The 14529-nt window shown below is 37.8% G+C and overlaps 1 protein-coding gene across 4 annotated transcripts in view; it reads left to right on the top strand.

Moving 5' to 3' along the window:
• The first annotated feature begins 244 nt into the window (after positions 1 to 244).
• Positions 245 to 14529, top strand: part of GRB14 (growth factor receptor bound protein 14) — a 149240-nt gene continuing 134955 nt past the window's right edge. For all 4 annotated transcript variants that reach the window (XM_074215829.1, XM_074215831.1, XM_074215832.1 and 1 more), the window contains exons 1-2: positions 245 to 450; positions 2008 to 2140. In XM_074215829.1, coding sequence (XP_074071930.1) covers positions 260 to 450; positions 2008 to 2140 — 324 coding nt within the window. In that variant the 5' untranslated portion in view covers positions 245 to 259. The remainder of the gene's footprint in view (positions 451 to 2007; positions 2141 to 14529) is intronic.

Consider the following 14529-nt stretch of genomic DNA (forward strand, 5'->3'; position numbering starts at 1 on the left):
CGCGCCGCCCTCCCGGCCCCGCCCCCACCACACGCCCCTCCCGGCCCCGCCCCCACCTTGCCGCGCCGCCCTCCAGGCCCCGCCCCCACCACACGCCCCTCCCGGCCCCGCCCCCACCTTGCCGCGCCGCCCTCCGCCCGCCCCCGCCTCCCGCAGCCTCCAGCCTGCGCCGCCGCCGCCGGCCCGGCCAGGCTCCCGGGGAGCGGAGCCGCCGCCGCCCGCCCATGCCGCCCGAGCCGCGCGCCTGCACCTGCCGAGCATGACCACGGCCCCGCCAGGCGGCCCCAGCGCCCCGGAGAGGGCGGGCGCCCGGGGCCCGGGGCCGGCCCAGGTGTGCGGCGCGGCCCAGGGGAGGGGCGACGCCCGCGGCCCGGCGGCGCGCCCCCCGGGGCTGGCCTGTCGGGCGCCGGCGCCCCCTCCGGAGGGCGCCCGCCTCCGCGCCGCGGACAGGTAGGTGCCCCCCGGGGAGCGGGGAGCGGGGAGCGGGCGGGAGCCGCGGGGCCAGCGGGGCGGTCCTGCCGGCCGCGCGGGCCGGGAACTCCGGCCAAGTTTGGGGAAAGTGTCCGCGGAGCCGCCCCTCCCGGCGGGGCCCCGGGGCCGCCCCCAGGCGCAGCTCCGAACCCGCTCCTGGGTTTCAGCTGTGGCATGAGTGGAGCCCCGTGCCCGCCGGGAAGAGCCGTGCTCGCATGCTGGCTACCTGGCCAGCCCCGCTGCCCGCAGGCGCGCATGCAGCCTTTCTAAGTGTTCCACAATTTCAGTTTATTTTTTTAAATTAAATTAATTTTTTTTTTACCACTCAGCATCAAGCACATTTGTAGTTGACTGTGTCTAAAGTAGGGCATAGCTTAGCAGAGGAGAGGCTGCGAAAATACAAAGCCTACAAATTAAACCTAGCACTGCCCACCTCCAACTCAGATGGCCCAGGTACAGCTTGCTTATCTATCTGTCTATCTATCCGTCTGTCATCTATCAATCATCTATCCATCTAACATCTATCTATCGATCTATCATCTATCAATCATCTATCAACCTGTCATCTATCATCTATCTAGCTATCCTTCTGTTATCTATCATCTATAAATCTATCAATCATCTATCAATCTATCATCTATCCATCATCTAACATCTGTCATCTATCTATCATCTATCTATCTTTCTATCATCTATCATTTATCATCTACCTGTCACCTATCATCTATCCTTCTAAAATCTATTATCTGTGATCTATCTTTCATCTATCATCTATCTGTCATCTATCTTTCTATCATGTCATCTATCATTTATCTGTCATCAATATATCATCTATCTTTGATCTATCATTTATCTATCTTTCTATCTGTCTATCTATTTTTAGGTTCAGAGCTAAACTCTAGCAAAGTTGCCTTACTTTTCATTATACCCGGTGTACACACATCCTAACAAGTTCCATTAACTTACTGCTTTCAGAGACTCAGTGCTAGTTGCTGTTTTGTAGCTTAAGCATTTGAGAAGTCAACAGACTGTGTGTGGGCAACGTTTTGAATGAAACTTGAAGTGAGATGAACCACAGCTATAATTAATAAATAGAACTTTCAAAATGTAATTAGTAAAGTTTAATAGAACAGGTTTCTCTAAATGCAGGAAAGATTCCCTTGGTTTCATTGAAGTTTTGAAAGGAATTATTTTGTTTGTTTGTTTTCTTAGTGCCCTGTCCAGGATAACTGCTTCTACAGTTTTGGTCTGTGTATTTTTGCTAAAGAAAAGTAACCAAAAACTGCAGTTTACTCACATTCCTGATGGTTTGTGGAAAGTCAAAAGTGTAAAAGTTACTACAAAATGTTGAAGTTTATTAAAGTGTTTCTAAAAATTTAATCCACAGAAAAGTGTACCAGAAAACTTTTCAGTGTACTTTATATAATATTAGGTCTGTCACAGCACTGTTTGGCCTTAACAGTTTTAGACTCTGACAGCAATTATATTTTACATTCTGTTTTATGTAAATTATATCCTATGTTCTGTTGGTTGCAGGAGAAAAAAGAAAGATCTCAATGTTCTAGAAATGCCATCTATTCCAAATCCTTTTCCTGAGCTTTGTTGTTCTCCATTTACATCTGTGTTTTCAGCAAGCCTATTTCCCAAAGCAAATTCAAGGAAAAAACAGGTACGAGTTTTTAGTTTCATTGTTTAACTCTTAGGATTGACAACATCATATAACAACTTAAAAGACATTTGGTTTTCTGATTTAGGTTTTTGAGTCTGTGGATTATTTGACATCAGTCATGAAAAGAAGGCTAGCTTTTCTTATATTACCTCCATGACTAAAAAATTCCCACTAAGATATATGAAAAAAATAAATTGGATCAAATGTGATATACTTAATAATACAAGTCATATATACATATATATATAATATAGAAATATAATAAAATAATTTCCCTTTTCTTCCTTTCTAGCATGAATTTATTAAGCACAAAAACCCCAAAATGCAATGATCCTTGCCATGAGAAGCTTATATTCTATTTAGGAAGATCTCAAGGGACATAGGCTTACAAAGTAAATATTCAAGTAAACAAATATTGAGTATATTCCAATTAATTAAAATACTTTTCAAGAGAGAAAAAGTGCTAATCACCAGAAGTGGGTTATTAGGTTAGTAAAATCTTTATGTAGGAGGTGGTACCTACTTTGAAGAAAGTTGATTTTTTTCAAGATGGAGCTGAGTACATTCTAGACAAAGAAGGCTTGATCCTCTATCACCTTTGTCAGGCTTCTTTAATCCTTGGCACCCCCCATTAACTTTGCCACTGCTTTTTAGTAAATCAAAGTTAATTAGGTTCCATTTTCCCTCTTCAGTATTTTGGGTTCTTGAATAAGACTATTTGGAGTGAAAACCTAGAAACCTCTGGCTGCAGAGGGGAATGGTGGACAGGGTATTGAACAATATTTAAGCATTTAGAATTTCTTTCTTTTCCTGTCAGGTAGCAGATGTTTAATAAATGCTTGCTCACATGTATTTTGGGAGAAGAAGGACTAATCAGTTTTATCTCTCATTTTATGGATGACTGTTTTCACAAAGGTGCATTGGGGATCAACAGGCTTCTACCCTTGGGCTTCTAGCCCAAGTGAGATAGGAAAGAAATAAAAAGTAGGAAAGGGAAGAGGGGAGATTAGTACGGTAGGCTAATTTGTGCTTGATATCTGTAAAAACTTTCTAACAAATAAAGTTATTCAAAAGTGCAGTGGGCTGCCTTGATGTCTTCTCCCTTTGGAGATCTTCAAGCAAAGATTGGATGGCTAACATTTGTTCTTATTATGGTGGTAAGTCCTTTTGAGTATTAGTTGGATTAGGTGATTGCTGAGATACTTTGCAGTTCTCACATTTATTTTATGGTAGTAACAAAAAGATGAGGCTAACTAATTTCCCTTCCTACTAGTAAGCATCTAGCTGCTTTATTTCAACTCTTTCACTACTTCACTACTGGTAAGGGAAGGTTATATTTCCTTTTAGAGCCTATAATGGCAGTGCAGTATTATTTGGAAACAGAAAAATTATAGTCTTTTGTTAGAAGGAGGGTGTGATGGGGCAATTTTTCAGGTAAAACTTCCTTTTTTAAGTTTTCTATACATATTTGCATATTTGTTGAGCAGTTACCAAGATGTGATTATTGGGGCTTCTCCTAGGATGCTAATATCAAGGGATGCAATTCTTTTCCATGGCTGCCTGGAGACCCTTATCCCTCAGTGAGACTGTGCTTAATATTCCTTACTAGGAGGGCCTGCTTTCTTATGTGTCCCTAGTCCTAGTGTTCTTGTGACATGCTGGAGGACACTGTTCCCCTTTCATGGCTTTATCCCTCCCCCTTCCCCAACCAGTGAAAGGCACAGTTGAGTTTCTTTAGGGGATGAGCCTGTGCCATTTTCTAGAACAAATGATTACATGGTTGAGTTGTTGGACTACCTTCTACACTAGTGGTGTCAAACAAAAAAGAAATGGGTCCACTAAAGTTTCTGGGCTAAATTTTAACTTAGAAAGCCACACAGCATTATCTATGTTCTACTGTATTTTAACTTACATTGTTAAATATTTCTCAAATACATTTTAATCTGGTTCAGGTTATACTTGGCCATAAGTTTCATACCTCTGTTCTATATATCAACTCCTATGGTGTAGAGGGCACCCTTACCTCTCTAATGTTACCACTCTCCCTTCCCCTCATCTATCCTCTTCTTTACCATTGTTCCTCAAGACCTTCACCTAACAAGGAATTTCAAGTTGGCTTTGTGTCTATGTAGAACCTGCCTTGCGATTTTACAGATACAGTGAGTTCCTAGATTAGGAAACTCCCTTTATAATCAGCATTGATCTTCATGTAGATATTATGACTTATTGAATTACTTAAAGATTGAGATTGTCCTGGATCACATAACCAGTATGTGGCAGAAGGGGGATTTGAACCAAGGTCTTTTTGGCTTGAAGCCAGCTCTCTCTCCACCATGTCATACTGACTCCTGTCTAGTTTGTAGGAAAAAAAAATGCCTAAGTAATAGGCTATGATCTATAATGATTCTTTCAAAGTAGTTTAGGGGAGGAGTAGAGGAGAATAGGAAGGCTTATATAGTATTATTCCAAGGAATAGTATCCTTTGACTGAATGAGTTATAGCAGAAAAGAGATTTTCAAGTTCTTTGAAATCCCCTAAGTGGCTTGTTCATTTCTTAGATAGTAGAAATGATTATTTTGAATAGGTGGCAGGTGGAGGTGAGAATGAATAATACAGTACTTGAAAAGTGGTCTTTCCTAGATTGGTCTCCATGACTGTTAGAGGAAAACATGCTATCGGAATGATATGTCTTTAAGTGGAAGATAGTTGTATGGGACGCTAAAATGTACAAAAAAAGAGCTTTTTTAAAAATTAAGCATTATTTCTTTCTTAAAATTAAGAAAAAAATGGATCCCAAAGAGATAAGTGGCCATGGGGAAGTGCCAAAATAGTTTTGAAAAAGATAGAGGAGAAGGCAGTGAATGTTAGCTGAGATTGTATTCTAAACTAAATAATGCTCATTTAGTATTTGTTTACATCTTGGAATGAGAAAGGAACTAGCTTAATATCTGTATCTCATAACAGGATATATATCTCCAATAAACAGGTGTCTTCAATGGAGGATGTTCCTAAGCAACAATCTCTGAAGGAAAGTGGTGGAGGTGTCTTTCTTGGTGGGCAGTCGCTATCTGACATTTTTGTATTATCCTTAGATTTTTTTGATTAAGATATTTGACTTTCTTGTTAAATATGTGATTTCATTAACAGTATATGATAGGTTTTTCTTATTTATATTTATGGTGGAAGCATGAAAGAGCAAATGTATGTTTCTCTTATACTTAACTTTTAATTTTCTGTTTAATTACTCTTGTAAATTTTTTTTTGAGATGGTAAATTCCTTTCAATTAATTTAGGACCCAATATGTCCCAGACATTGTAGGAATTATTCTAGGTATTTAGTACTCTCAAATAAAGAGATTCTTCAACATAACTAATTTTGAAGGTTTCGAGAGAAGATTTAATAGTAAGAGTTAAAAACTTGTTTGGCCATTCAAAGTCATAGTCAAAATCACTTTACAGAACATAATTTTATTTTTACAGTTTGAGATGCCTGCATAATGCATGAGAAGCAAAGTGTATTGAAGCCACAAATAGGACATATTTTATCTCCCATAACAAATAAAATACCCAAGTATATAGCACTATTGGTCTTTTTTATTATGTCAACTGGAGATATATTTCCTAGACAAGTCTTTTCATGCTCCTCTAAAACATTTGTTTGAAGATTGCCTTCATTTATTTAGTACATGTTTGTGGAAAGTTGTATATGAATGTCATAGTTTGTAAATTGACCAATATAACTGATTTATACAGTAATTTTATATATCCTTTATCTTAATTTTTTTCTAACCTTCACTTTACAATAATCCCTAATAATTTATTTCCCAGTAGTAAAGAATAGAAATGTAAATAAAACTCATCAATGAATGTTCTGCTATTCTGCTAGGTGGGGAACCTGAAACTGAGAGGCAAATCTGAACCTTGGTTTGACTTTTTCTGGCTCACTGAGTCATGTTGTGCTTGTCCTCGCCAACACTGCAATTCTCAAGAATCCTCCACAAGGATGTGCCCTTCTGTAGTTAAAAAAAAAAAGTATCCATCCCTAGCTTTAAGTGACCTGATATGAATCTTTGTGAAGAATTATTTCCTAATTCATTGATCTTTTTGATTTCATTCATACCCTATCAGTAAAAAATTTTTGAGTATTTACCCCTAATATATTTATGTCATGAATATCCTATTTTACTGGGTTACATTATAAAACAAAGAAAAGAAAGTTTAAAAGGATGAGATTAAGATAAAAAAAGCAATTTTAATAATAGTACACAAGACCTTTTGATTTTGATAACAATGTAAATCCTTATATTTTCATAATTCCATGTTTGTCCTGAGGATAGGATGAACTTATGAATAATAATTGTTAGTAATTAATCAGTTTATTATGGCAATGTAGGTAACAAAGTAGGGAGATTTTTTTCTTTCTTCCTTTTTTTTTCTTTTTTCCAGGATCTTGAAATAATAGCTTTCAACAATAATTTTTCTGAAAGATTTTGAGTTTTGCATTTTTCTCCCTCTCTCCCTTCCTTCCCCCCTTCTCTGGACAGAAAGCAATCCAACATAGACCCTACATATAAAATCATGCTACACATAGAGAGAGAGAGAAAACATTGTGAGAGAAGAATCTAATCTAATTTAATCAAAATGGAGAAAAAAACAATAGAAAAAATAATACATAAGACAACTTAAAAATTGAAGATAGTAAGTTTTGGTCCACATTTTAACTCCACAGATCCTTTCTGGATACGGATGGTGTTATCCATTACAAATCTTTTAGAATTGTCCTTGACTATTGTGCTGCTGAAGTGAACAGGTCCATCATAGTTGATCATCACCCAATGTTGCTGTTAATGTCCTTTTTCCTTCCTGCCTTCCTCCCTTTATTATCTTCTTCTTCTTCTTTTTCTTCTTCTTCTTCTTCTTCTTTTTCCTTCTTTCTCCTCCTTTTCTTTTTTTGAGCTGAAGTGAACAGGTCCATCATAGTTGATCATCACCCAATGTTGCTGTTAATGTCCTTTTTCCTTCCTGCCTTCCTCCCTTTATTATCTTCGTCTTCTTCTTTTTCCTCCTTTTCTTTTTTGAGTTTTTTATTTAAAAAGACACATACTAAAGTTTCTAACAGTAAACTCCATAAATTTTTAGGAGTTATATTTCTTCTGTTTATAGATATTCATTATATACAATAGAACAACAATGAGCAAATGTGAATTATGAAGGGGCAGCTAGGTGATGTAGTGAATAGAGCACTGACCTTGGAGTCAGGAGATCCTGAGTTAAAATCTGGCCTCAGACACTTACTAATTACCTAGCTTTGTGACCTTGGGCAAGTCACTTAACCCCATTGCCTCGCCAAAAAAAAGTGAATTATGAACTCTTTGATTTCAATTGATCAGAAACTTTTCAGTTTAAATCCACCCCCCCTTTTACTTTTTGTAGTTCTGCTGAATAAATGCTACTAGACCTTCGTATCCTAGTCATGTTTGAATATTTTAATTGTAATTTTTATATGAGTTGAGAAATAGTGAGAAGATCAGTTTGGCTGAACCTCAGAGTACAGGGAGAGAAGTCTAGAAAATACAAAATGAAGTCTAGAAAGTGAGATTGGAGACATACTGTAAAGGTCTTTAATGTAAAATGAACTTTATATTTAATCTAAGGGGTAATGGGAAGCCACTTAGAGTTTGAGTCCATTGGGGAATGACCTAATCAGATGCATGATTTAGGAAAATCACTGCAGCAAATCTATATAGGACAGACTAGAGTGTATTTGTGGCAGAGAAAACAAGATGTCAATTATTGTCACTGTATATATGGGAGGTGATAAGGCCCTTGACTCAGATAATGACTGTATGAGAGGAGAGATGGAGATTGATATTGCCAGATGCTGCCAGCTGTTGTAGAGATAGAAATGACAAGATTTGCCAACTATTTTCGCATGTGGGGTGAAAGAAAGTGAAGATTCCAGGATGACTCTTAGGTAAAAGTAGGGGTTTGGAAGGTTTGGAAGTAGGGGTTGCGTTGAGTGGGGCAGTTAATGTCACGAGATCTATGATGCAGCTCACAGTCTTAAAATGTTTGAGCCAAGTGACTCCACTCTGTGACACTCAAAATGAAAATGCAGGGAGTGAGGTACAGAGTGTGCTCTCAGAGATGTGCCTTTTGCAATATGAGGTGATCTTGGTGGGGGGCAGGATACTAAGGACTGGAATTCTTTTACTGCTACCTGCACAGCTGCTGCTGTGACTGCCCAGATGGTGGTAAGTTTATAATTGCTGGAAGATCACTCCTTTGTGTGAAGGAGTGGGAAGGTTGGGCACTGGCATGGTGGTGGTGGTGGTGATGGAGGTGAAATTGGGGGAATATTGGACTGATCTCAGAGTTGGCAATGGTAAGTGTATGGGCTGCTCTCATCTTGCCACCCTTTCTGGTTGATTATACATCCCTTGGGACTGGAGACCACTGCCATATTTATTTATGTATAGAGTTCGTTGCAATATTGCCTGACATTTTATAAATTTTTCAATGAAATATTTTGTGCAAAAAATGCCAATATTAGTTATTTCGGAACAGGAAGTACTCAACTTATCTATTGGTTATGTTCTGTTCATTTTTTAAGAACATACATTGTTTGATATTTTAAGAGCACATTTTTCCTTACAATATTATAAATAGTGGTTAGATTCACAAGCTAACCCTCACAAAAGCCTATTTAAAGAGTAGGCAGTAAATACTGTTGCAATATTAGCAAATGAACAAAAGAATAAAACTATATAAGAATTTTTCAATTTTCTTGAATTGTCTGAGGAATAACAGGTTTAACTGGAGAAGAATGACAAAATGAGACTTTTATGGAAGTTTTAAAGGGATTTTCAGAGTTTCTTCCAGGAGTTTAAAATATTAAAAAAAATTATTCTAAACTTAAACAGCAAAATGAGTATTTCCAAATACACAGTAGAACACACAAAGAGGATTATCTATAAAACTATGACTCCCATGTTGACTGATTTTTTTAAAGTATTTAAAAAATTTACAATTTACTTTCAGGACTTCCACTAGTCTGTACTTCCTTCTGAATGTCCTTATTGTTCTCTTTTGCTCAGTTAAAAAAGTTTCCCTGTTCTGATTACTGCTGTTAACCTTCCCTTTTTTTCCTTATCAGACCCACAGAAGAGAATTAGATCACCTCAATGTCATATGTTTTTCTTCTTGAACTCTCTTAATAACTTTTTTTTTTCAGGTTTTTGCAAGGCAGTGGGTTTAAGTGATTTGCCCAAGATCGCACAGTTAGGTAATTATTAAGTGTCTGAGGCCAAGTTTGAACTCAGATCCTCCTGACTCCAGGGCCAGTGCTCTATCCACTGTGTCACCTAGCTGCCCTCTCTTAATAACTTTTGAAGACACTGAGATTCTTATTTTTGTTTTAAGGTTTTTGCCAGGCAAGTGGAGTTAAGTGGTTTGTCCAAGGTCACACAGCTAGGTAATTATTAAGTGTCTGAGGCCGGATTTGGACTCAGGTACTCCAGGGACTCTATCCACTGTGTTACCTAGCCACCCCAGACATTGAGATTCTTAACGACTTATTAGAAAATTAGCACTACATTACATTCAAACTCCTTCCAGTTGCTCAAATTAATTTAGTAGACTTTGATTTTGTGTTTTCAAGTCCCTTTTCAGCTCTGGACTTTTCATCAGAAAACCTTGAAAGTCTTTTATGTGATTAAAAGCCCTACTAATCTTTTTTGTTTCCCCTAGTTACAGAATGATATTCAGCCTTGTGAGGTAATTTATTCTTGATTGTAAACCTCTTTTACTTTTTGAAATCTTGTATTTTCTGATCCCCTTTCATTTACAGTAAAAACTACCAAATCTTGTGTGAATCTGGTGTGATTGCTTGGTACTTCATTCAGGGTGCTTAAAGTTTTTTCTTTCATATGGAAACTGCATTTTGGATATAATATTCCTTGGATTTTTCTTTTTGAGGAGTACCTTTCAGGAGGTGATCAGTGTATTCTTTGTTTCTTTACTTTCCCTTATGGAAAGTTTTATTATTTCTTTTTTATTAAATCGTAATTTTCCAGGCATTAAATGATTTTTAAAATAACAAAATCTCAAAATGTCCCAAGGGGGCGGCTCGGTGGCGCAGTGGATAGAGCACCGGTCCTGCAGTCAGGAGTACCTGGGTTCAAATCTGGTCTCAGACACTTAATAATTACCTAGCTGTGTGGCCTTGGGCAGGCCACTTAACCCCATTTGCCTTGCCAAAACCTAAAAAAAAAAAGTCCCAAAACAATCACTTTACTTGAATAGTTGCAAATTGTTTTCTAAAATGATTGTACTAATTCACAATTAAACTAACAATGGAATAGAGTTTCTGTATTTCCACAACCCCTCTAATATTCCTATCTTTTTTCATCTTTGCTAGGTGTGAGATGAATTTTTAGGTTTCTTTTGCTTTTCATCTTGTCAGTAATTGGTGGCAGTCTTTCAAACAATTATTAATACTTTGAAATTCTTCTTTTGAGAACTGTTTGTTAATACCCTTTGATCATCTATCTATTGGAGAATAAATTTTATAACTATATATTTGTTAGGTATCTTTCTATCTTGGACATCAAATTTGATAGAGTTTTCTTTCCATTTGACCATTTCTTTTGTATCTCAAATATATTAATTTTGTTTGTTTTTAATTTCATGTAATCAGAATGATCTATTTATCCTTTGAAATTGCCTCTCTCCATTGTTTGGTTGAAAATTCACCTACTATCATAGCTATGAAGAATGTATGTTTTACTTTTTTTCTAATGAGTTCATTGATTTCTAAATTGTCTCTGCTTAAGGTCACTTGTTTTTTTATAACAGATATCTTTTATTGTCTTCTATTTTTTTTCATTCTTTTGATATTTTTTTCTAAAATAGCTTGCTATCTCCTGGAGTCATTGGTTTCCACTTAGTCTATTTCTAGTTTCAGACTTCCGTAATATTACTTGGATAATATTTATCATTTTCTCTTCAGAAATTCTTTATTCTCCTTCCATTTCTTTCCTCCAGAGTTATTTCATTTTTTTGCTTCATTTCTTTTAGATATTTATGTAGTTCATGTGAAAAATCCAGCTTTTCTATTCATTTGAATAGATGATACATTTACTCTCACCTTCATTTGAAAGATCTCCATATTTACACTAATTTTTCTTTTACTTTTCTTTCCAGCTTTAGTTTCTGACCTGGGGCTTTGTGCCAGGTCTAGGCTCCTCTTCACTTGCAATTTTGGTTGTAGTGATTAACTCTATTTGAATTTGCTTCGGAATCATCAGATTTTCTTGTTGACTTGCGTTTGGACTGGCTTTTTGAGGTTCAGAATACTGAATATTTAGGGACCTCTCTGATATAATGAAGACAGAACTCTTAAGACAAGCGTTCTAGGGACTTTGTAGCCCATGATTATCTATGCAATCCTGTTCTGAATGCTTCTTTGTATGTACCATTGCTTGTTGCTTCTTCTTAGGGCTCTTTTGGTTTCTAATACATTGGGTCATCTCTGCCCCACTGAAACTTTCTTGGAGCTGCCCTTTGCTTTTGCTGCCTTTGGACACAGCCTTTGAGATTACACAAATTTCTGAGTTATCTCTAGCTTTTCTGGGAAGTGAATAGTGGCTTGCCTGATTTGATGCTGACCCCCTTTCTTATTGCCTGTGGTCTTCTATTCTCTTCTTTTTTGAGCAGTTTAGGTGTGATAGTAGAAGAAATCACTTTCTCACCAATTTTCTTTTTCAGCATTTGATCCTGGTGCCAAGTATTGTTTTTTTCCCGTGGAAGCTGGGAAGTTGGCAACATGTCATCTTGACTGGAATTTTCAATAGTTTATAAGTTGATGAAGGTAGATTTTATCTAATTTACTTTATTATTTATGACTTATTCTGTAGGCATATTGTTTTTAGGGTTATCAAAATGACTTTTTGACATATTGATGAAATGAGGTGGTTTGGAAGAGGAAGAAAATAGGTTTTTGAGGTGAGGAAGAGTGAGAAAAGAGAAAAATATGAGAAATAAACTTTACGATCACGTTTGTGCTTAAGGGGATGGATGACTCAGGTAGAACCAACTGCGTGTGATGGGACAGTCTCAGAGGTAATGGGACAGAGATGTTGGATCCATTCCCGATGCTTGCCACCAGGTGGCACTGCTCTTCCATGCCAGCTTGGATGTCATCAGTCTTGATGACAGATTGGAGTAAGAAGCAACCTTAGTGGCGCCTTCCATGGTTCAAAGCTTCACTTTTAGAGATGAAGAAACTGAGGTACAAGCTCATAAAAGCTAACATAAGTAGGAAGGACTGAAGTCAGCATGGGAGTTTTAAGTCTTTGGACTTTTCAGTTTCACATGAAGGTTTCTTTTGGGAGGTTTTGAAGCAGCTTTGGTGTGTCTAAACTTTGGAAAGGACCATTTGTAGCTTGATTCTTTAAGTAGGTAATGCTATAGTAAAGTCTTCATGCTTTTTTTATTTTTTTGCAAGACAGTGGGATTAAGTGACTTGCCCAAGGTCACACAGCTAGGTGTCTGAGGCTGGATTTGAACTTAGGTCCTCCTGACTCCAGGGCCGATGTTCTGTCCACTGAGCCACCTAGTTGCCCCCTGCCTACATGCTTTTATCATAATATTGTCATATTTCTAGTTCTAGTCATTATATGTTTAATATCTAGTTGGTTAATTTGATTCATATTTGATAAGCAATGTTTATTGTGTATTTGGAAATATAAATGAACTTTAAGATAGTTTCAAGTGATATTTGGTAAGTGATGTTTATGGTTTTGTAATTTAAAAAGATCTGAAATATTGAGATCTCTAAAAATTTTTGAATGTAAAAATTTGTATGGTATATTTATATATGAGCTTTTTGTTCTCTATTTTTTGAGATATAATAAAAGAATGTCTTTCATTTTTTTCTTGAGATAGTTGTATATTTTTGGAAGACATAGTAGTTGAGGAAGAATAGGTTGAGTTGTTCTTTTAATGCGAATAGGACAGTGATAGGGATGGAACATGGGGTTTTATTGATGGAGGAAATTCTTGGCTGTGGATCTTTGCCCTCCCAATGAAGGTCAGTATGTTCTTTGTAACCTGTGGCCTCAGACTGGCCTTGAGCATTGGAGATTTAAGCAACTTGCTTAAAGTCACACAGGAAGCAGTAGCTCCTGGCTCACACTCAGATCTTCCTATCTTGAGAACATATCTTTATCCACTATGCCACGCTGGCTCTTTTCAGTCTAAGAAAGAGCCTTCCATCATTTAAAATATCCATGGGGATCTCTGATTTAATCAGTGAAGGTACATTCACCAACTATGCAGATTGTAGCTCATCCTTGTCCTCCCATAAATTTATCAATTTTTTTATTGACATTTTAAGGATTGGTCGGTCCTTCCTTCCTTCCTTACTCCCTTCCTCCTCTCTTTTTTATTTTTCTTTCTTCCCCTTCCTCTTCCCCTCCCTCCCTCCCTTTTATATCACCAGCCCCATGTATTTTCCATCATACATTTTTTTTACATTATTTGTATCATTATTTCTGCAGAATTCTTTGTTTGTAATATGTTTTATCTTACTTGCACCCACCATGCACAGCTCCAATATGCACTTTCAAAGCAACTCCCACAGATTTCTGGCACACTTTTAAAATTAATTGAGGGATCCTAATTTAATTTTAAAAGTATACTAGAAATCTGTGGGAGTTGCTTTGAAAAATGCAGATTGAATAGCAATGAAGATGCTGTTGTGTAAAGCATCTCAGTGTACCTGAGTAGGGGTGAGTCAGAGCTAGGATTCAGCCCCCACTTTGCTCTCGGCCCTGCCCTCTAAACGGGATGAGTAGAAGGGGAACCACGACAGTAGAAGGGGAGAGGGTGGATTGTGAGGTGGACGGAACGGTACTTGGACTGCTTCAGGAGCTGGCCCTGCAGGAGAGGAGCTACATGATAAAATGGTGGATCTGCAGTATGATACAGAACCCATATGAATAGTGCATTAAAAGGAGGAAGAAATAATGATAATGTGTTAAGTTAATGAGTTTCCATTAAAGCTTTGCTTTGATGCTTCCTTATATTATAGAAGTGACCCTGAAGGTTGTGTTAGGGAGGGTACGAGCTCTAGTAGATTCGTGCAAGTTGTGAAAACTCTGAGTAGGGGCCATTTAGAGACTATGTCTTTTTTTTAAAAGGCATTTTTTTTAAGAGTTAAGTGACTTGCCCAGAGTTACACAGCTGGGTAATTATTAAGTGTCTGATACTGTATTTGAACTTAGGTCCTCCTGACTCCAGGGTTGGTGCTCTGTCCACTGTACCACCTAGCCGCCCCCTAGACTGTATCCTTCTGGCTAAGGACCGTACATCAAAGAGTAGTTCTG

This window comes from Macrotis lagotis, chromosome 1 (genome assembly GCF_037893015.1).
Source record: "Macrotis lagotis isolate mMagLag1 chromosome 1, bilby.v1.9.chrom.fasta, whole genome shotgun sequence".
In the NCBI taxonomy this organism is placed as follows: Eukaryota; Metazoa; Chordata; class Mammalia; order Peramelemorphia; family Peramelidae; genus Macrotis; species Macrotis lagotis.